General features: G+C 35.3%; 1 protein-coding gene across 2 annotated transcripts in view; it reads right to left on the minus strand.

Moving 5' to 3' along the window:
• The window catches only part of FMN2 (formin 2), a 158566-nt gene that overhangs the window by 111592 nt on the left and 24314 nt on the right, over positions 1-22660 (minus strand). For both annotated transcript variants that reach the window (XM_061471184.1, XM_061471183.1), the window contains exons 3-4: positions 14977-15124; positions 8633-8694 (exon numbers count right to left, since the gene is read on the minus strand). In XM_061471184.1, coding sequence (XP_061327168.1) covers positions 8633-8694; positions 14977-15124 — 210 coding nt within the window. The remainder of the gene's footprint in view (positions 1-8632; positions 8695-14976; positions 15125-22660) is intronic.

The following is a 22660-nucleotide window of genomic DNA, read 5'->3' on the forward strand; positions in this document are numbered from 1 at the left end:
CTTGGTTCACTTTTGACTGAATGAGATCTCTCAAATAGGCTAACCCAACTTGACAATTGAGATCAGTTGTTCTGCTAGGAATGCCACAAGAAGAAATTTTATTTCAATGACCAGATATTCTTTGACTACATTTATGGAATGTGCATTTATATGTGTATGTTTGTATATATATACATATACATGCACACACACTTTTGCATGCTGCTCTCTTGTATTTAACATGATTTCTTCATCTGTTCAATTTCTATGGAGTTCTTCTAAAAAGTTTGGAAGGTAGGTAAATACTTTAGTACCTAAAATACTTTATATAATCCAAATGCAGTAGGGTACCACTGAGTACACAAAACCTCTTTGTTTTCACTTCTCTCCAAAAGGTGAGAGGAATTACATAAGTAAATAAATTTCCAATTTAAACCGCATTTTGGAAGAAGAGGAATTTATAGATTTTCATCTGAAATACTATGCCAATTTTAGAAAGAGAATTCAAGGAAATCAACTGTATTTTAACAATTAATAAATACAGATCTGTTATGAATTTTGCTCTGACCAGGAACGCATAGATGAAATGAACGCTATCTCAATTTACCTATCTTGACAAGTAAAAAGAACAAGGAGTTAGAGGAGAAAATGGAAAACAATTTAAAACTGTATTTTCAATAAATGCCTATCATGCATTTCTATTCACTGCTCCCTCAGAGAAATTACAGTGCTCTACTAGGATTTTATAAGAAGCTTGCTGTAAAAGGCAAGACAAGAAACATACTAATGCTCAGAATCATACACGTGCAGACAGAAAAGAAGCAATTCTTCCTGTCCAAGACCTATCCCATACAATAATTCATCTTCTAAAAAAAAAAAGGAGAAAGTCTCTTACAGTATAGCCAAGATCTTAAGTACCACCAGAATGTAATTCAGGTTAAAATAAATAAATTCCTCAGTTTTACTCTCATTTCTCCTTGCTTTGCCATCAAAGAAAGAAGAAAGGGAAGTCTGTAAATCCTAAGTTAGCTTCCACTGCACAGAATTTGCAAACACACTGTTCAGACATAACAGAACTATTATTGCCTGAACCTGAAGGTTGGTGCTACTTGTTGTACCTAAAATGACAAAAAAGTCTGCATGGTTTTGTCCAACTTTAAAGCATGTTTAAAATGGAAAAATGCAGAATATCCATTATACTTACAAGATACAAAAATTTTATTATGCTCTGCCACATTCTCATAAAATTTAGTGATATAGAAGTAGTGAAACTAGGTAAATCACGTGAACCCAATGAGCAGATTCTTGAGAATTTTAACCAAAGCTTGAAAACATACAGTATTTGACTTAGAGGCAACTCATGGAAAATATATGGGCTTCACAGCATGCATTTTTATCTCTCTAAGCTGTTATCAAAACAACACATCAGAAACATAGCAAGACTTATCATTTGACCACTAACTAGGCAAAACAAAAATTAGTATTAGTATTACCACATACCCATCCTCAAAGGTGAGGAAAGTCCTGAGAAAACCAGGCAAACATCCGAGCTAGCCTTGCTTGAAGAAGGGTGCTGGTACAGAAGTGATTGGACAGCATGACCTCCTGATGTCTATTCAGCCCTAAATTATGCTATGATTTTTATGTTATTCCAGAGCTATGATTGTGGTATCATGCCACATATCAAAGTGGAAGAACACAATAAAGAGCCTTTCAAATTGAAATGAACATGTAGGTTAAACTTCATCTTGACATTACCATCAAGAACACAGATCAGAACAAAATAAATTTTAGTCTCACAATGGCCAGGAGGAAGAGTGCAAGAATGTGCTATTGTCACTCCAAAGAAAATTATACCAACATATTGTTCCTTTTAAAGAAGCAAATACTGCCTTCAAGCAAAATAACAGAAGTCAATCCAAGTATTGTGAAGTCTGAATTTAATACAAAATACTAACATTTGTTCTGAGAATTAACTGCTTTTATTTTTCTACCACACAGGCTTGACATGCTATACTCCTTTTTTGATTTTATTTAAATATGGAGCCTATGATTTATACTCCATCTCAATGAATCAATAAAAATTATGTCTGATGCAGTTTCATCCCCCTCTTTTTTCTTTTTTTCCCCCTTTTATTAATCTCTCTGTCATCAGGACTAAATGGAAAAGATTTGGGATTATGGTTGAAGAAATTAATTTCATATCCAAAAAAAAATTCGACCTCTATTTAAATGATAGTAATTCAGCAGTAACTTTCAAATTATCACTACAGTGATTCAGAAGTTTTACAGACATTTACAGATTAAATCAAATGTGTTCCTTTCACTGTTTACAAAAACAAAAAAAAACCAAACCAAACCAACAAAAACAAAACCACAACCAAAAAAAAACAGTGACAGAACAGAACTATCTAAAAATCTACTGTTTCAAGATTTTTGCTCTATTTCTATTTGTTTTTTTTTAATCATTGATTCACATTTCAGTATCTCCAAGAGATGCTCCAATTACCATCCTTGGTCAGATTAAACAGTGTGCATACATTTATTAACTACCAGAAGGACACCACTTTCTGACTTATTAAAAAAATAATTCATATTCTCACTGTAGGGTATCTGCAGGATCACACCCTCTCTTCGTCCCCCGCGCCCTCCGGCCCCCCGCTGCAGTGGTTCACAAGTGACTTACACAACCCATTCAAAAATACTTAACTGCCATCTAGTGGCTGAGTAGGCCAACTTCTCTATGGTGTTTTTCAGACTCTTAACTAAATAATTCTTCCCTCATTTCTAATATTTCTATTTGCATTCTCAGCCTTCCTTCAGGCCTAAGAATCCCAGCATACTCATAAGACAGTGTTTTAATAACAAAGTTCCATTACTAGTCATACAGGAAGACGAACAGACTAGAACAACCTCTGTTTAAATTATGTAGAGATCTCAACTAGGACAACTTCACTTCATACTGTAAAAAGTTCAATTAATTCATTTGCTACAGTTCTAGAACATGAAAAATCTATTAATGCTTATTAGGCTTTCTAAAAACAACCCCCCAAAAAAACTAAAAATTGCATTATGTTTAAGTTGAAAAGTGTAAATATCAATAAAGTTGGAAACTTCTGTGTAAAAACTATATTTCATGAATATGAACATAAAGAAATTGAGCATACCTGACTTGAAGTTATCATGGCCTGGAGTGAAGTTTGACAAAAGTTAGACTCCCCTTTATTTCTTGAGTAAAGTAGTCTCTATGTCAGCAGTTCATATTACCCCAGCAGTATAGTATTCTGCCAGGTTTCAATCATCTCTTGCTTCACACAAATTTTGTTTCCTTTCTGTTCATTTTTAGTAACGTATAATTTATTCTCAAGGCTAACAAGAAAACACTATACCTACATGTGCTTCCTAACATTCACCCACTTTCAGATAACTCAATTCTAATATCTCGTGTTAGATGTACAATTAGAACATGATCTCCTGCACATCACAAATTGCAAGCCTGGCTTTATTTGTTGCAAGATAAGGACAAAACAGATTTATACCTCTCAGTTTTTTAGCTTTGTGTTTTCTGAAATTGGGGTATGCTGGCATGATGTTACAGGAAGCTTACGTTGATACTCCTTAAAACAATATACCCAGTCCTATTTGTCAGACAGATATCATCAGTTAGCTATAGTATTTACTTTGAAAAATGGAATAAGTACAGACTTCACTATCATTTGATTCATTTAGAAAACTTTCAAAAAAAATTTGCTTTTTTAATGCTCCTTTCTTTCCTGAATATAGTTTTGTAGGAAAAGAACTATTTTAGAACTGTTCACTGCCTCTCCAAGTCTTCTCTTCCCCCTTACAGAAGGTAACCCAAGTAATGAAGGGATGGAAGAGGAGTGATCCAGGTTCCCAGAATCACTAGCTCCTTATAAAAGGATATCTCAAGGAAGAACACATAGAAAGAAGCAGTGTAAAAAGAGCCACAGCCACAGAATGGTTTAGGAGTGCATAAAGGAAGAGTTCCCTATTTTCCACCAACTTCAGTTGAACACAATTGTTAATCAGTCTCACGTAGACTTTACCTTGATGAAAGCTATGTAATACCAAAATAGGTTTTAAAAATCTCCTTTTTTTATATTATTGTTTTTGTATGTGTAGTAGAATTATTTCACATTTCAGAAAAATCTTACATTTACCTTCCTTCTCTTACCTTCACCTGTAAAGAATCATCTTTCTGAAATTTCATTGAAGAGTTTTGAGCAGTGTGCCTGTTTCTTATACAAAGTCTAGCTATGATATTTTATGATAATGAAAAGTAAATCCCAATCTCACCAGTGGTTTATTCTTCCTAGACTCATTATGTATTTATCTTACAGGATTTTGCCACCTTTTTTCTTGTATCGCTAAGAGTCAAAATCAGAACATTTCAAATGCCTGAAAGGCTGAGGGATTACCAGCAAAGCGTGGTAGTTGAGAATACTTTGGAGACATTCCAAGATCCAGATTTATAATGTTTTCAAAATGGGAAGTATATTCAACATGGTAAAACTTGTCCTGTAATTTAAGGTTTTTAAGGGTAGCATCATTTCCCTATGAAATTGTTGGAAAGTGCACCAATAGATCATGCAGTAGAAATCTGTCTTAATTTCCTGAGAAGTGCCAAAATTTGGTCTGGCTGTTACTACCAGCTGAAGTACATGGCGTTCAAGGAAACAACATAATTTCTGTTGAGGGTTTATTCATTGGTTTAAATGGGGTAAGACAAACCAAAGTGAACATCAGACCTGGAAATGATACAGGCATAAGCATTTTTTGATGGCAAGCTTTTCTGCAGTAAATGTAGGTTAAATACCCAGTGTAAACTATCTCATAACCAAACTGCTAGAAACTGGAGCAGTCTGGCAAAACTTCATCTCCTGAAACAGGATTAGAGACCAGGCTTAGTCAATGGCATGAAGAATTCATTACATCCGGATACTGACCTTTAAATAAATGTAATAAGGGCTTTCTTTTTAAATCTGTGTGATACTCAGAATAGACACTTTTCACAAACTGTTAAAAAAAAAAAAAAGACAGGAAAAAAAAAGGGGGGGGGGGGGGAATTTCAAGAAAACAAAGAATATAAGTGACTTTCAAACAACTTTGGTTTTTGGTTCTGTGATGTCCCACTACTAACCAAAGCCTAGCTTTCATGTATTCATTTTCAATTATAGGAATTTTTTTCCTTTTTTTTCTTCTTTCTGCTATGAGTCTGGTTTTATCTATCATGTAAACAAAATCAAGGAAACCTGAAAATTGAGTTAGACTGTAGGGAAAATTACAAGGGTAGCAAAAAAGATCAGGGGCGTGAAACAAAAGGAAACTGGCTCTTGCACAAAAGTACTGCTATTAAATCTAAACATCAGGTTTGAAGCTGGAGTTTCTAAATTAGAACATTCAGTTTTCCTCTTCTTCCTTCACTAAAGGAGCTAGGTCTAACAGAGCTTTCTCTGTTTACAGTGAGAAGACTAAGCAGACATTATTGCTCCTCTTTGGGATTTCAAAACCAGGACTTGAAATGGCTGTCAGTTTTTATTATGATTTCTTTCTGCACTAAAAACAATTACACCCACAAAGCCTTTTTTTTTATTGTTATTTTAAAAAAAACAGCTATCTTGGACTTGAAAAATGTTTTAAAAACTTTAGGAAATTATGCTGCAAAATAGGAAGGTTATGTCTAACACTGTAAAGGTAAGAAAACAAAGAGGATAAAATAAGCCTCTTCCAGTGGCAAGAAAATGTAGAATCCAACCTTCTAAGTAAGTAAGTGTGTTACTTCTGCTTTTAATTTAGAATTATTCTCTTTTAGTCAATAACATGTAACATTTATGTTTGTTTCCATATCAATATTGACCATCTCCAATTATTTTAATAGCATGTGGAAAATGTCTTTTCCTGGGGAAAGAAGAAGGAAGATGTCTGTAAGTAGAGTTAGTTGATCAGTTTCAAATTATATGCTAGGGCTGTCTTCCTTGCCATGTATCAAAAGAAAAAAAAAATTCCTACTTGACTAACTTCAGCTAATGATTGCTTTCTTCAGAAAGAAAAACTATGGACAAACTAGACAAAGAATAAAAGAGGCTAGATGTCTGCTAGAAATATTTCATAGTATTTCATCAGTTTTTTTGAAGTACAAATAACACCAAGAATGATCTGATTGCAGTAAATGATTAATCTACAAACATGATGCAAAAAGTTAGTATGACCCTTCTACCTTCTATGTGTTTAATTGGTGGATTGTAAAGATTGATATACATAGGTAGCTAGAATATACTCAACTGTTTGGGACTATACAGAAATAATTTGAATACATGAAAATATTTACCCACAAACAGTTCCTTAAATGAAGTAACTTCCACTCTGACTTTCAAAATAAACCAGAATGATGATGACATAGCAAAAATTTGAGATTATTTTCTGCAAGTGAGGTCATCGTGCGTCCAAAATATTTCTGTTCTTCACTGATGAATAATAGTACAGAGTGAAACAAGTTCATATTACTGTGATAAGAGATCAACACCGAGCAAGAGGAATGGTGATCTCTAACAACAGTAGCAATCGTAATTCAGTAATTGGACAACATAATAGGCTAATTTTTAAAATTACAAAAAAACCACAATCTGAAGTAAAAGTTTGTTCATGCTACCGAAGAGCGCACTAGTGCTGCTGGTTAAACTTCATTCTCATAGCAAAAGAATCAGGTTTTCCTCCGGTAAAGTACCTAAGTATTCATGGAACTTTTTCCATTAATTATATTTCTAATTAAAAAAAAAAACCCAAACCCTTTTATATAGATTATTTCTTGCAATGAAATAAAATCCTAGAGACAGATTAAATATTACATATAGTCCTTACATGCAATACCTTTCTGGAAGTACAGGAAAAACTTCATTTTCACAAGAAATACGAAAAAGCATTGCTACTGAAACCTGGGTAGCTGAAATATAGAAATAGCATGGGACAAATATATTTTAGTTTAAACTTCAGATATTGCAATGTAGAATAATTTTGTTATATTTTAACTAATGGCATCTAGTTTATAGATGTTCTTAATTATGGTGGTGAAAAAGTTCAGGTACCTGACAAGAACTCCTTTGATGTTGTTTGGCAAGACAAGAGCCATAAAGTTAATAAACATATTCTCCCCACTCATCCTCATGAAATACTTGGTTGAACCTGGATTAAATTTGTGAGTCTGAAGATCAGTAGCATGCATTTCACCAGGCATTCCTTTTTTTTTCCCTTAAAAGCAAATCACTGACCATTTTCACAAACGCTGGTCAATGCAGTTATGCTAGAACCATCTACTCATTAAAAAAACAAAAATCAAAAAACAAATAAAGCAAAGCCACAAAAAACAAACTGCACCAAAAAGAATAAAGAAAAAGAAAAGAAAGATAATTAAAAAAAAAAAACAAACAAATCTGAATGCCTGGGGACAGTGGGCTCGCAGTAGTTCTTCAGGCACCAGCTGCTCACTGGGGGTTGGAGCAGCTCCTGTATGAAGACAGGCTGAGGAAGCTGGGGCTGTTCAGCTTGGAGAAGGGAAGGCTGCGTGGAGACCTCATAGCAGCCTTCCAATATCTGAAGGGGGCCTACTAGGATACTGGGGAGGGACTCTTGATCAGGGACTGTAGCGAAAGGACAAGGGGTGATGGGCTTAAAGTGAAGAGGAGGAAGTCAGGTTAGCTAGAAGGAAGAAGTTCTTCACTGTGCAGGTGGTGAGGCACTCGAATGGGTTGCCCAAGGAAATTGTGAATGTTCCATCTCTGGCAGTGTACAAGACCAGGCTGACAGAGCCTTGGGTGGCATGGTTTAGTGTGAGGTGTCCCTGCGCGTGGCAGGGGGGTTGGAACTAGATGATCTTAAGGTCCTTTCCAACCCTAACTATTCTATGATTCTGTTAAGAACTTTGGGGCATTCCTTGCTCAAACCAAGATTTAAGGACTTAGTTTTCCTCTTCATGACCTTCAGAGAAATTAAATAGCCTTTTTTATTAGCAAGATAAATTTGGTACCTGTGACTGGAGTGCTTCCACAGAAAATAAGCTAGCCTTTTGAGGAAACATAATGTGAAGCTCCCCAACTCCATCAAACTACACCACATTTAATGAGGAATATAACACAAATGGTGAAAAAAGGGCTGTGTTTATGTTGAACAAATCCAACCTAGACTAGGTCTCCACTGTCCCAGTACACATTATCACCTTTCAAAGTCAAGTACTGCAAATCTGTTCTCTTACTAACACTGCTACAAGCTTCAGTGGAGAAAGAAAAAAAAATCTGTAACTATTAGCACGAACTTTTGAAGATCAGTTGATATAACCAGGTCTTCTATAACCATTCCTTAGTAATGCTATCAGAGTTTCAGAACCAAGTGTTAACTTACTTCTGAGTGAGAAATAACATCTAATAAGAATCACCTTAAGCAGCAGGAACCTTGAATCTCTGTAACTAGATACATTATGGAGCATATAAGTATTCTGAAATAAAAATTTAGAATCAAAACCACACTTCAGAATATTTGTACTCAGAACATTCAGTACACAAAATTATTGCGAAAATGTCTGAAGTACTGCTTTTCTGGCCTTTTTACAAATTGATAAACATTTCTGTTAGAATCTTACCTGTACCAGCTGAACACCATCTACGCCTTGTTTCTCAGTTTCTAGGCCAGCAGATTTCAATTCTGAATTTGAAAAGAAGATACAGATTTTAAAAGTCTTATATATCGGTATAAATTATTCATCTTTTGAAATACACATTAAAAATTTCATGAACACTTTGTAGAGTTAAAAAATAATGTTAATTGCCAATCTAAAATTAACCCAACAGGTCATATGCATAATCTCAATTTACAATGTATATATTGCAATCTCAATTCTCAAATGTATATATTGATCTCAATTTACAATGTATATATTATGACTCAAGATTAAATGCTATCATCTAAAATTTGAAATAAGTCCATTTTAATTGCCAAAATTTCTGATTCAAAGAAAAAGTTATTTATGCCTCTATCATGCACATTCCACAGAAGGTCAGGGGAAGGTTCTCATGATTGTTCTTCCCATCCAATCTCATTAAGAAGTATTTTTGTCCTTAAGGTCTGTGGATTGTGTTTGTTCACAAAAGGCCAAAAGAACTCATGAGCAGAATTGCCTTTTTCATATCTGCCAATAGCCCTCCCTCTGCCCTACCATCAAAATTTGAAATGCCCATAATGAGACAGATAGTGATACAGACCTAAACTCATAATTTAAAAAGAATGCTTGAACAAAATAGGCCTTACTGTTGCAAATAGATTTTGAGAAATCTCAGTTTCATCCGAGCTTGATTATTTGCCTTCTACAACATCCCAGCCTTACAAAGGGATAATAGTTTAGGACAATGCACTTACTGTCTAAGTCAATGCTTCCCAGAACTGGGGACATTCAAACTGAGGATGCAAAAGTAATTCTTCACCTTTGTACTAAATTCCACACCCTCTCTTTTGGGCAAAATACCAGCATTAATGTGACTTTTGGCATTTTGAACACGTTACTCATTTACATTGGAAAATGAGTAACTTCATTCTAGTTGTATCTTCTTCCATTATTTTCTACTTTGGAATAACTGATGAGTCTCCTAATGAATATCTTTGCATTCTTTGGCTTAATGACTATCTTTAAATAGAGAAACAAAATTATTTGTCTTAGAATAATGGTTTTAAAGAGAACTATAGATCTTCGGCTGTGATAACGAAAAATATAATGGCAGTGGGTCTAAGAGCTTTTATCTGCACATTTTACCTGGAAAATAAGCATCTGAACACAAGAAATCTCCTCTACTCCGTAACTAGATTCCCTTTCTTAATTTAAGCCCTGGATAACAATTATTCTACAAACACTGGCTTTGAGATCTTTGTTTTCATAAAAACATTTAAATTTAAACCAAACCTGAGCACAAACGAAATTACATCAAAACTTTGATTGTGCTAATATTTATTTCAGTGAGAGACATGTACTGTACATTCCTGCATTGTTTCTACAGTGCTGTATTTTGGTTGGCTGCTGGTTTGGTTATGCTGGAAATGATACAAGCATGTAGCAACCCAATACACATTCAGGACCCTCAAAAGTCTTTTGGTAAGCCACTGCAGAGAATAACAAAGATTTCTTTTTCATGTATTTATGAGAAAGAGTCTTGTAGTTAAAGCACAGATTTAATTAATATTAAATATTTTCTATTTTTTAAAATAAAATAAATTAAAAACTATATTAAAACTATTAAAAACTATATTAAATATTAAAAATAATAAGCACTTGAATTAAAAGCTCTGGTTTCTGTTCTGGCCTTTCAACAGATTTCTGACCTTAAAGAACATCTCTATGCCTCAGTTTCCTTGCCTGATAGGAAATAACCAGGTGGTGGGGAGCAGCGGGAGACAGGGACAGTGGAATGGTGGGTAAATGAGAGAGAGAAAAAAAAGCGCCATGCCAGCAGCTACACAGTGCAAAGATCTCTAATCAGCTTAGCAGCTACTGCTAATGATGCCACTTTAACTGGTCATAGCCTAGCTTTTTTACACAGGCCAAAACTAGAAAGATTTTTTTTTCTTATACCTGCCAAGAAACACATGCATCTTGCATCCTTCTTATATCTTTCAAGGGCACCACTACACAGCAGGCAAATCTGTTGACCATTTGCAGGAACAGTGAAACTGTTGTGGTCCAAAACCTCTGCATTCAGAATTCCTAGACATTTGGCCTCCTCACAGCTTTCTGACAATCCCAGATGTTGGGAAGCGAGACATACAAGGGGGAAGTTTCATTGCCAGTGGCAGTTATGCTGCAAGGCTACCCCTTGCAAATTAACAGTCTTCAACCTTTTTTACTTTTTTAATTATTTACTAAACAGCATTTCAAGTCTCATCTGACAGAATTTTGTCCAGTCAAAGGAGGGTGAGGATAGGCTGTCTAAAACAGGAAATAACTCAATGTCTCACTTTGACAAGTTTTTAGTATGATTAAATCATGCTTTGTGGCTGACTTTCAGATAAGTCCATTTACTGAAGAAAATTCACAATGAATTTCTACTAATGAATACCACACTCACTCCTCATTGCAACCAAAAAAAAAACCCCACAGAAACAGTGAATGATGATTTTCTGGTAAAAGCTATTAATGTCTCTTCTGAAGGAAGGGAAAAGTATTAATATTTTTAAACTAAGCAGGTGTGAGATACTGTTTTTACAAATTATCTGGAAAAGAACATAGTTGGCTAATCCTACCTCAATTGATCTGCAAAGCTAGAAAAACTTCATTAGTATTTGGGCATTGGTGATCGCTCCAGGGCCCATGTACATGACTTTAAATTTCTGCAAGGCTGAGAGACACTTTAAAGTGAATTTGATCCTTGCCAGGTTTTATTCTTTGCTAATATTCTAGACACGACAGGTACACACACAACTTAAAAAGTAATGTTTCATATTATGCAAATTGGAACAAACTACCTCCCTTCCTCAAAAGTATTTGTCAATATTAAACAATTTGATAGAATTGTCTAGCTTATTTTGACCTCAGGGAGGTTTTGTTCTAAAAAGTTTTCTAAATATAAGCTGAGTTCAGGATGACACGAGCAGATAATGTTAGTTTGCCAAAATTCACCAAATACAATTTATCTGCAGGAAACTAACAGCGTTTTATCTTTCTTCACTAAAAAAAAAAAAATAAATTAAAAAAGGCAAAAAGAAAAAAAAAAAACAAAACGAAAAAACCCACACAAAAAAACCAAACAAAAATACCCACCAAAAAACTAAACCAAACCACACACACAAAAGTGCAAAAGGAATTAAGGAACGGGAAAAAGTGCTGTACAATGAATATGATGAATGAAACCTTCCCTTTAACCCAAACCAAATATTTTATTTTCTTCATTTTTCATAAGAGGAAATAAAATGTCTGGACAAAACCAGTTTGTTAAAGATGTAACTTAGATTTCAGGGTGTAAACCCACACAGATTTAATGTGTTAGAACTGTTTCATTTTGCAGGAGAAGCTGCAAAATTTTGAGTCTCTGCCCAAGCAGTTAGGACAGTCACATGGGAGACAGGATGATGGGGCTCTAGTGCCTGCAAGTTGTCTTTTCCTAGATGGTAAGTGGAAAAACACCATCAGCAAAACAATAAAACAACTGAATTTCAAATATCATCTTGTGCTTAGAATCAGGTAATGTGCTGGAGTGTGAGAGTAGTAAAGTCAAATACTGTAAAAAGTAACAGAAACAGATTTTGGTATTCAAATGGAAAATTGGTGGAATTCGCACTGATATTTTTGGTGATCTTGATTAATTTTGTCTAAAAAGTTTTCCAAATCCAGAACTGAAGAGTGGTTTTGGCATAAGCATCTGCTGACTTGAAACCAAATTCTTATTAGGTATTTCCAAACTTCAGTTTTCTAATAAATGGCCAATCTGAAAAAAAAACAAAACCAAGAAAACAAACAAAAAAACCCTAAAATCAACCCCTGCCAAAACCAACCAAAACTCCACAAAACCCCCTGACCACTCTAAACAGCCCTTTCCTCACATCCAACAATGCTCCACATGATACAGAGCACAGAGCAAAACTGTTTAATAAATACTATCTTAAATAAATGATTAACTACTTTGCTAATTTAAGAACAATTACCTAAGACCTTGCAGAATTTCCTCTTGCCTTACCTAAAACTTTGAGGCTAGTATCGTCCTCATGCTAAAAATATGTGTAACGAAAATGAATACTCTTGCTCTGAAAAAATCCCATTACACTCCTTTCCAGATCAACATTTTGTCTAAAATTGATGCTTTTGTTCAAAAACTGTTGCCTCTAATGTTAATATTGTATCTGTTTAATCCATAAAACAATAATTACATATAATGAGAAATAGAGCTACTCTACACAGAGTAATTTAAAGTCTTTAAATATGCTTGACACCTCCACTTTTCAAACGTGTATATATAAAATAATTCAGTTAAAAATATTGGGGAAAATATTTGTCTTTCAGGCTTCACATGAAACTCACCTCTAGATTCTTCCACATGGCAAGCATGCAAACACCCCCCAAAAAAATTATTTATCTACCTGAATTTCATTCAGAAGAGTTATAATTTTTCCTCATCCCTCCATGCCCTGCACTACAAATTCACACCAAAACCAAAAATTTCAATACTATTTCTAAGTGTCACCACCTCAAGTAGATAGATTTTTGGAACTATTTATGTTCCGTTTAGAAATAATCACAATATGTAACTTTCCATTTTACTTCTAATTCTATTTTTTTAGTATCTTTACATGTTATGAGGCCAGTGGCTGAGATAAGGAACAGATAAGTACTGTACACATTACATCCATGTAGGAACAATACTAAATAGAACAACACAGGATAGAAACACACCATTAATAAAATAAATACATTGTTGAATTTTTAGTATTATACTTTTGGTAGAAATACTCTTGAAATTTGTTAAAACAATACAAATCTTGACATTTCAAATTGTTTTACATAATCAATGTTCTTTTACATTTTAGAGCAACAAAACTCTTGCTAACTTACACAATCCTCTGCTGGGCTAAGCCTTCAAGTAAAATAATAAAATATTCACCCTTTGTTTTTCGCATGCAGGATATGTTCATGAATACTCTGATCACACATCCACTGCCCAAGCCTCCAAGCTGAGAAACACAACCTGTCCTCTAAGAACACAGGGCAATGAATTGTACTAGTGCATGACAGCCCTTTAACTGAATATAGCATGAAATAGTAGGCTATTAGCCAAAAAATAGACAAGACCAACAATACAGGACTGCACCTTTCCACACTCTGAATTGAATCAATGAGGTTGATGAAAAAATGTTTTCTTAACCTCTAATAGAACTGCTTTGATAAAAGCCACAGCACAAACAGAATAATATAGTACTATTGCATTTTTGTTGGCACCATTTATTTTGCTATGACACCAATAAAAGTGAAGTGTTGCCATGATAAGTGGTGTCCATCCAAGGAATACTTTGCTTGTGCTCCAGAGGAAGTGGTAGAAAAGTCCCAAAGAGAAGTAAATCTGAATTTAACTCCACCCAAAGTCTACAAGCAATACAAAGAGATCCGCTGAAATTATGACTCAATTTTTCAAATCTGAGCAATGAAAAAAGGAGTGGTAGGAAATGGAAAATTTGAGAACACCCTGCAGCTCTTCGTGAAGATCATGGGAATGAATGCAGCCTAAAAGTGTTGAGTGCCATTGAATACTAAGTAAAGGAAAGCTAAGCCTCCAAGAACCTATGGTATTTGCCCGTCAACACTCCTAACAGAAAACAGGCTGAAAATTTTCTTCCAAATTTCTTTGTCAGAAAGAGGGTTTTTTGTTTGGTTGGTTTTGTTTTGCTTTAATTATCAGCTTAAATAGTATTTTTACATATCTGAAGAAGATTTCTGAAATTTGGCTGGCAGAGTAACCTCACAAATTTTAAGATAAACTGACTTTGTAAACAAGACCTCTTTTTTTTTTTTTTTCCCAGATACACTTTTCCTACCTCTCTGTCAGCAGGGGACTGCTGAATCCACAAAGGAATACCTTACACCACTCTAATAACTTTCAGTATACCACCAGTGGCCCTCTGAAGTTTTCCATATTTTTAAGAAGAGAAAAGTACCCATATTTCATGGATCTGAAGGAATGTAAACTGGAAAAGAACAAAGGTCACAACACCTGGTAAAATCCATTAGTCAGCAGATGCAGGTGCATATCTTGGTTGTTAATGAAAAGCATTCATTTTGTTGAACATTTTCTATTAGATTCATGCTAACTAACATTATTTCTGATGCTAATCCAATATCTTCAAAATCAGATATTTGTTAGAAGTTAAAATATTAAGCTTATATCTTGGGTTCTAAAACACAGCAGCTCCCCCCGTGCTGTACATATATATCTTGTCTGTGTCCAAGAACTATACCTTCTTCTGTAATACTGATTCTTCGTTCTTCATCTGGAGGTTTGGGTGGGGGCCACACAGATGGAATTCTCCTGGGAAAGCTTCCTTCAATGTAATCTGATGAATGTGTGGGTTGGCTAACTGCAGCCCAAGTATAAAGCTGGTCTTGCTGTGGTCATTAAAATAAAAAAAAAAAGAAAAACAACAAACAAACAAAAAATAATAAAAAAAGAAAAACAACAAACAAGCAAAAAGTTGAGAAGTTCATATAGAAAGACAAGCCAAAATATCAAAGTTTTTGTTTCCAACACAAATGGCTCAATAGCCACTACCTATATCAAAGCACACTTCTTGTTATGATCTTCATCTCCTGATAAAGACTTAACATAAATGTATATTAAAAAACTTTAATGTTTCAGTCTGGAATTATCTCTATTAACAACAGAAAATCTAATGTTTTAGTTAACTACAGCACAATGAGATGCCAGAATACAGTTCAGAACATTTTTGAGCAAAAGAAACTATTTGCTTTTTTCCGTAGAGAAATAACAGGTCGGACTTGATAATCTTAAAGGTCTTTTCCAGCCTAGTTGATTCTATGACTATACTTCATTACATATAGCTAGCTTATAGGTTAGAATAAAAACATTTTGGTCCACACACTGTGTAATCTTTTTACACTGAATGCACAAGCAAAGTAAAGAAACAGAATTATTTCAGCATAAATTATACTGACATTTATTTTTTGCCACCCCCACCCTGTTTTTGTCATTTATGTTTCCATATTCGTAGACAGGTGACTAAAAAGCCTGGTTTGCTTTCAAAATAAAATTAAAAATAAAACAAAAAAAAAACCAACACACAACAAACCAGCCCAACAGATAAAAGTATTCAAAACCCTCTGGGTTAGATTAGATTATACACTTATTACTCAAGAGATTTGGGTTTGATTCACTTATTAAAAGTAGGAGACACTCAGGCTGTCTGATGCAAAGGAGGGCAAACTTATGCTGTAAGGCAACAGAAATGGACCATAATTCAAGTAGTTATTCTTGTGACTCCTAATATGCATCAACCTGCACACCTTGTGATTATATGTTTATAATACTGTAAACTCTAGAGAGATCAACTGCAGCAGCTCCATGAGTAATCTAGCGAGTAATCTAGTAAGTAATCTGTAAATATGCAAATACTGTAGTGCAAATATTATAGTACAGAACTGGAAAAAAAAAATCAAATCACAGGATGAAAATACAGTATTATCATTCAGTAGTACCTTCTTACAAAGATAATAAGCATTGAAGAGACATCCAAAGGAAAGAACAAGATAATTTAACACCTTTTGGGGATAATCTCTACTCTATGTGAACAAGGTTTTACTTGCCTAAAAATAAGTTGTGATAAGAATGATAATACTCTATTGAGAGCAATGTGCTAAGAACAGACAAATGCTAGTTATAACGTAAAAAGCTTTGGTTTACAGAGGATGCCTCAATCAGTCAGGGTCAAAGGAAACTCATTCGATCTTTCTAGCATGAGAAAGATGACAAAAATCCAACCCTATACACAGACCTCAAATAAAGGTAAAAAGCTTAATACAAAAATCTGCGTTTCTTGAAAAGCCTATCCTTTCTCCATTAATATGCTACTGCATTTGAACATGCAAACAGGCTTGATTAATGCAGATTTTCAGTCACTTAGTACTTTCCCTTTGTCTAACTCCTGTGTTTTAGAGGATATTTTTCTTTCTTGTTTCTGTCGAATTTCCAGTACTGTGGGAGTAAAAGAAAGAGTCATACCTGTGCATACTGTAAAGAAAAAGTGATGGACTTTGTTGTTAGCCTTGTTTCTGTACCATCCAAATCTCAAAAACACAGAGGAAATTAAGATTCGAAAAAGCCATCAAGGGAAACACAGAACAACTCTTTTTGCACAGTTTACTACCTTACACACTTCAGGGAAAACAGAAAAGAGCAAGCTCTACAGAGGGTTAGCTGAGATTACATGTAGGATTATATGACAATACACCAGAAAACAACAGACTGTAGATGATATTGACATAACATGAATGAGGAAGATAAATAGTTAAACTGTTCCTAGATGCAGTATTTCCCCATGCCAGTTCTTGAAAGACAGTACAATCATGTAATAACAAATTTTTGAATTATGATTAACCTACATGAACTAGGATGTATGCCTCAGAATTATTGTCCAGGTGGGATGCATTATGAAGATAATAAAATATGAAGTACCTATGTTCCTGCTGATAGCATTTCCAGCATATAAACTATAAACACTTACATATTAAGGCATCTCACAACTTCATAACTGACTCCTAACCCAACATGGGAGCATTGTTTGTGTGTATAAAAGACAGTAGTTTTTTGTTTGTGTGGTCTTTTTTGTTTTGGGATTCTTTTCATTCACTATTCAATATGGAGAAGGATAATGCAATAGAAATTTACAGAGGTAAACCTAAACTTGAAAGGGACTTGCACTACAACCAAAATGCATTCAACACACAAACAAGGTATTTAACAAAAGCTACATTTAGATTACATGCAAATTTATAAACATAATTTAAAATATGAAAAAACAACATGACATAAAGGTAGTCTGAAGGTCTGGACACCAAGTTGATAGTCCATAAACTGCCTTTGAAACGGGAAAAGATAAACCCTGTCTCCACTTTCTTGCTCTTTAAAAGAGATGAATCATTTGAACATATTAATTCTTACTCACTCAAGCTACTTTCCAAAATCTAATCCTCTTTACCTTTTGTCTTTAGCTCTTTGTCAGTTAACATACTAACCCATCTCATTTCTCCTTTTACAAATCTGGTAATGCCATAAATGTGCATGGTTATTAGACTATTTTGAAAAAAAGATATATGCAGGCAATTTTATGATGTCAAAGTATTATTCAAGAAAAGAAACAGAATAATCCAAATAAAATAGATTCTTTTATTATTAATAATTACAATACAGGCCTCCACAAATCTGGATTTCCACATCCAACCTTTTCTCCTTTACTCTTTCCAGAGGAAATTTTTACTAGATATAGTTTTAAGTACAGTCAGTTAATTCTCTTACCGTGATCAAGCTTTGAATACATCTGTAATTTCCACTTCATCTTGCTTAGACTCCACTAAGCACTTCTTTTGAGGGGAAAAAAAAAATAATCTTCCTGCAATGAATGATCCCAGTCTTACATATTCGGACTCATTTCTGAGTGGACATTGAAAGCTTAAAGCTGTCTGAGTCCAGTGCACTAAATATGATATCAAGAAGAATTCTTGTTTCCACACATCCTTACACAGCACTTTCCACTGGCTCTTAAAACTGCAGCGCACTTGAACATGGGCGAGGCAAAGTGCCTGCAGGATCTGATGGTACCTAATCAATAGACATTTTACCACTTATAGATGTTAGCATGTAAAACTGAGTCACAGTCAGGTCTGTCTGTATTTTAACTCACTCTCTTCCCAGCCAGCTTTCAGTAGGCACTAAGAAAGGCTTTTTGTAACAAATTTTCATTCTTGGGTACCACAGTGTTACAATTCAGGTACATAATAGATTAAATATTAATTATATTCCTTCACTGCTTGAGCTAATGACATGCTTGCTAATCTTTAAGATGGAAGGCAATACTGTAAGATACTCAAAGTAAGGGCCGACAGCAAATGACATGTAGAAAGAGGCTGGTGGACTCAGAACTAGGGACATGAGCTAGATCAGCAACAATCATCAGAAGGCATACTGGTGGAGCTCGATCTTTCAGAAAATGGGTCACACATTTTTCACACAGAGAGACCAGGTTTGTTCCCTGCACCACAGACAAAAATCAGATTAGTATATTCTACTGCAGGAATATAATGTGCAACCTTAAACCTATGCTTTGGCAGTTGTATTGCTCCTGAAGACATGCAGGTAATATGACATTCAGTTCAACACCATTTCAGTTTTTAATCAACTGTTCATCTGCTTCCAGTTCAAAGGACAAAGAGAGCCATTGTGAGAAACATTTAAAAGAGTTACAAGAGGCAGAATTGAAATAGCAATAAATATGTACACATCAGCCCAAACCAGTTGTAAAAGCAAGAATTAGCAAGGTGAAAATAAAAATCTGACCAGAAGTCAAGAAATCTTAAGAAAGAAAGAAAAAAAGAAAAATCACAGTCAGATCATGTGGTGGGATGGGAAAAGTGGGGCAGTACAGAAGCATGCCGCTATCACAATTAACCTCTTCAGCTCAGCACAGCAGTAGATGGGGGAAGCACATTAGCAGTACCTTTAAACTTCCTCACACTAGAGTAAATTTGTATTAAATTCCCTCTCTTGCACAGCATTTATTTTCAAATAGTAAACTTGGATAATTTTTCATTAGCATCCCAATCATTCAAAGGTATCAAGAGGAGGTGACAACAGAAGGATTGGCATATCCACAAACAGGTATAAATGGGCCTACTCATTAAATCAGGCTGGATGTGGACAGTCTTCCAATGGGAAGAGCTGGAGGAGGAAGAAGAGCAAAAAGTATAACTGCATTTAAGGTGGAACCAGGTAAACTCACAGAGGAATTAATTGGTTGGTGGTGTTCTTCATTCAGGAAGATTAATCATTCCAATATACTTAGCATGCAACCTCTAAAATGAAAGAAAGCCAATTTCATGTTCCCAGTGTATATAAATAGTTAATTGGACAAGCAAGGTTTTAGTTCAAGAAATTAGAGCCAGACTACCTCAAAATGCTCGTATCAGCAGGAGCCTGCTTTATTTTAAGCAGCTTTTAAAATAAAGAAATCAATACTATCAAGAGTGGGGAAAGCGATTTACTTTTTGAACAGAGTTTCAGTAACAGACCACTGACAGATCATGGCTCTCAGCTTGCACTACCTTTTGCCTTTTTTCAGCCTTGGAAGGCATCTGTGCTCACAGCTAATGTGTCATAATATTGTAATATATGGCTGAAGTAAGTAGCACTTTACCCTCATTAACAAAATTTGATGCATCAGCATTTTACTTGAGTGTTTTTTTTTCCAAGAGTACTGATATGTCTCAACATTAATTTAAAAATACTTCAAGTATCAAAAACCATGAAACTTTTCTTTCCCATGAAATGACTTAAACCTTCTCAACAAAAGAGAGCATTCTTGCTTAATCCCATCAAACTTTGCTTAGGATTCAACATCATATCTGGGGGTTATGAGAGGCCAATAGCTCTGTAGTTAGGTCCCTCATGGGGAAAGGAAATCAGAAAACTATACTTCAGATTTCCACATCTATTCTCATTCTGTTCCAGAGTTATTTTCTGTGACTTTTTATTCTCTGAGAGCTTCTACATTTAATATAGCTGAACAGGTTGAACTGGTGAGCTAACAACAAACAGTCCTTAGAAGAGGGAATGGTGGCTAGCCTTCTATAAAACACAAGAACCGCTAGATCTAGCCTCTTTACACATCCAACTTGAACTCCCTCTAGAAAGACCACATCTCCCAAGACCTCTAGGTTATCAGCTTCTACTTAGACCACCTGATGGTGTGTCCTTTAGCATTAACCTTTCCATAAATTCTAAGCTGAGGCAAGAAGCTTCTCCAGCAGGAGTTCTTTTTATGTACAGACACATGCAATGAGTTTGGTTTCTGATAAATTTGAATTTTCTGAAGAAATCTGTTTCATTAGAACATTCCTTTCACCTCTATTCCATTTGAAAAGGTAATTATCACTGCTGTAAAAAAACTTCCACTTGAAGAGACATGCAATATACACAAATCAACTGTCACTGTATTTTCAATTCCTAGGTAGAAAAAAAGGCATTGTAATATACCTGTCATTCTTACATGAACTGTTCTGGGTTCAGCAGTAGCAGTCATTTTTCTCCTTTTTAGTAGCTGATGCAGTGCTGTGGTTTTGACTTTCAGCCTGGGAACAGCGCCTGATAACACCGACGTTTTTAGCTGCTGCTCAGTAATGTTTACTCTGACCAAGGACTTTCTAAGTCTCATGCTCTGTCAGGGAGGAAGGGAAGCTGGGAGGAAGCAGAGACAGGACACATGACCCGAACTGGCCAGGGAGGTATTCCATACCACAGCACATCATGCCCACTATATAAACTGGGGGCAGTTACCCAGAAGGGTGAGATCACTGCTCAGTCGGGCTGGGTATTGGTCGGCAGGTGGTGAGCAGTTGTATTCTCTTCCCTTGTTATTTCCCTTACCATTATGATTCTTGGTGGTAGCAGTAGTGGTTTGTGTTATACCTTAGTTACTGGAGTGCTCTTATCTCAGCCTGTGGGAGTTACATTCTTTTGACTCTCCTCCCTATCCTTCCAGGAGCTGGGGGGAGGAAAGGGGGGGGAGTAAGCCAGCAGCTGCATGGCTGACTGAGCTCAAACCACGACAGAGCTAATGTACAGGAAGCCATAAAATAAAGATCTCTTGAGGTGGCAGGGTGACCACCACCTTCACCCTAGGCACAATGATTGTGAACATTTCAAACAGGTGGTGTAAACTTAATCAGTACGTGCCTCTTGAAGCAGTTCTTTGGAATAACAAGCAGGTAAGCAATGTTCTTTGCAATAAGAAACATAAAAACTTACCAACATCCTGCAGTCAAAAGTGTATACAGTAGCATTACAACAAGTAAGCAGAAACAAGAAAAGAGAAGAATACACAGCTAGGGAACCGCAGGACCAGATGTAATAACTATGAAATGAATATGCAATTAAAATTTTTAGAAAGGAAGTGGGGAAACAGTGTAACAGGAATCCTTCAGCTCAGTGATAATCTGTTTCCATTTTACTACTCTCAGGAATATCCAGAGTTGCTCACCACAAAAAAGAAAGTGCTGCAAGTGTGATTGGACAATGGAAAAGGAAGAGGAGACACGGGGGTTTTGAGCCAAGCTCAACTGCCATGGCAAATGACATGACAAAGATTAAGAGAGCTGACTAACAATCTTTTCTCTGCAGTATTCCACAATCTTCACTTGTTAACTTTTAAAGTCTTACTAGCTGCTGACCCCCAGTATACTGCCCTCGCAGATTTCATAAGACCGACTACATTCAGTCTTCCACATTTTACTCAAGAGCATTGCAAGAACACCTGAAAAAATGCTGTACTGTTGTCAGGTTTGTGTTGCAGTTTGGAAGAGAAGTTCTTCTAGCTGAAGTCAAGTCTTGGGAAAGTTGCTTTTTACAAACAGATATTTGGCTCTCTGACTTGAAAAAGGAGTCAGTCTGCAATCTGTTTAACTACTAATTTTCAGACTGGTGTAAATGGTGCAAATAAGTTAACTTTAAGTAAAGTTTTCATGTTACTAACTCATCTGCCATCTGACCTGCAAAGTCCCACCATCTGCTACCACTCAGCAGAAAGAAAGGAGCATCTAAATTTTTTTAAAAAGCATTTGCATCACCACAGGTGGCCAGGAGATATTAGAAAAACAACCATTTTTATAGCATTTCCCATTTTTGCTGTCTCTGCTTTCTCGAGGGAGCTTTATTTCAGAAACTGATGATAACCTAGTCAGTCATCGTAGCTACAAACTGCACAAGGGACAGTCCCTATCACAACCTGTCAAACAAGCTTATGTATAAAATCATAACACAGTAAAGATAGACATGCTGCAGTTTAGCTCTTACATTATAGAATGTGCTGAAATAATTTATAAATCAAGAAAACATTAAGTCAACACAGTAACATCATT

This window comes from Pezoporus flaviventris, unplaced genomic scaffold (genome assembly GCF_033815535.1).
Source record: "Pezoporus flaviventris isolate CSIRO_AGI_PZ_B2104156 unplaced genomic scaffold, CSIRO_AGI_Pfla_v1 ptg000066l, whole genome shotgun sequence".
In the NCBI taxonomy this organism is placed as follows: Eukaryota; Metazoa; Chordata; class Aves; order Psittaciformes; family Psittacidae; genus Pezoporus; species Pezoporus flaviventris.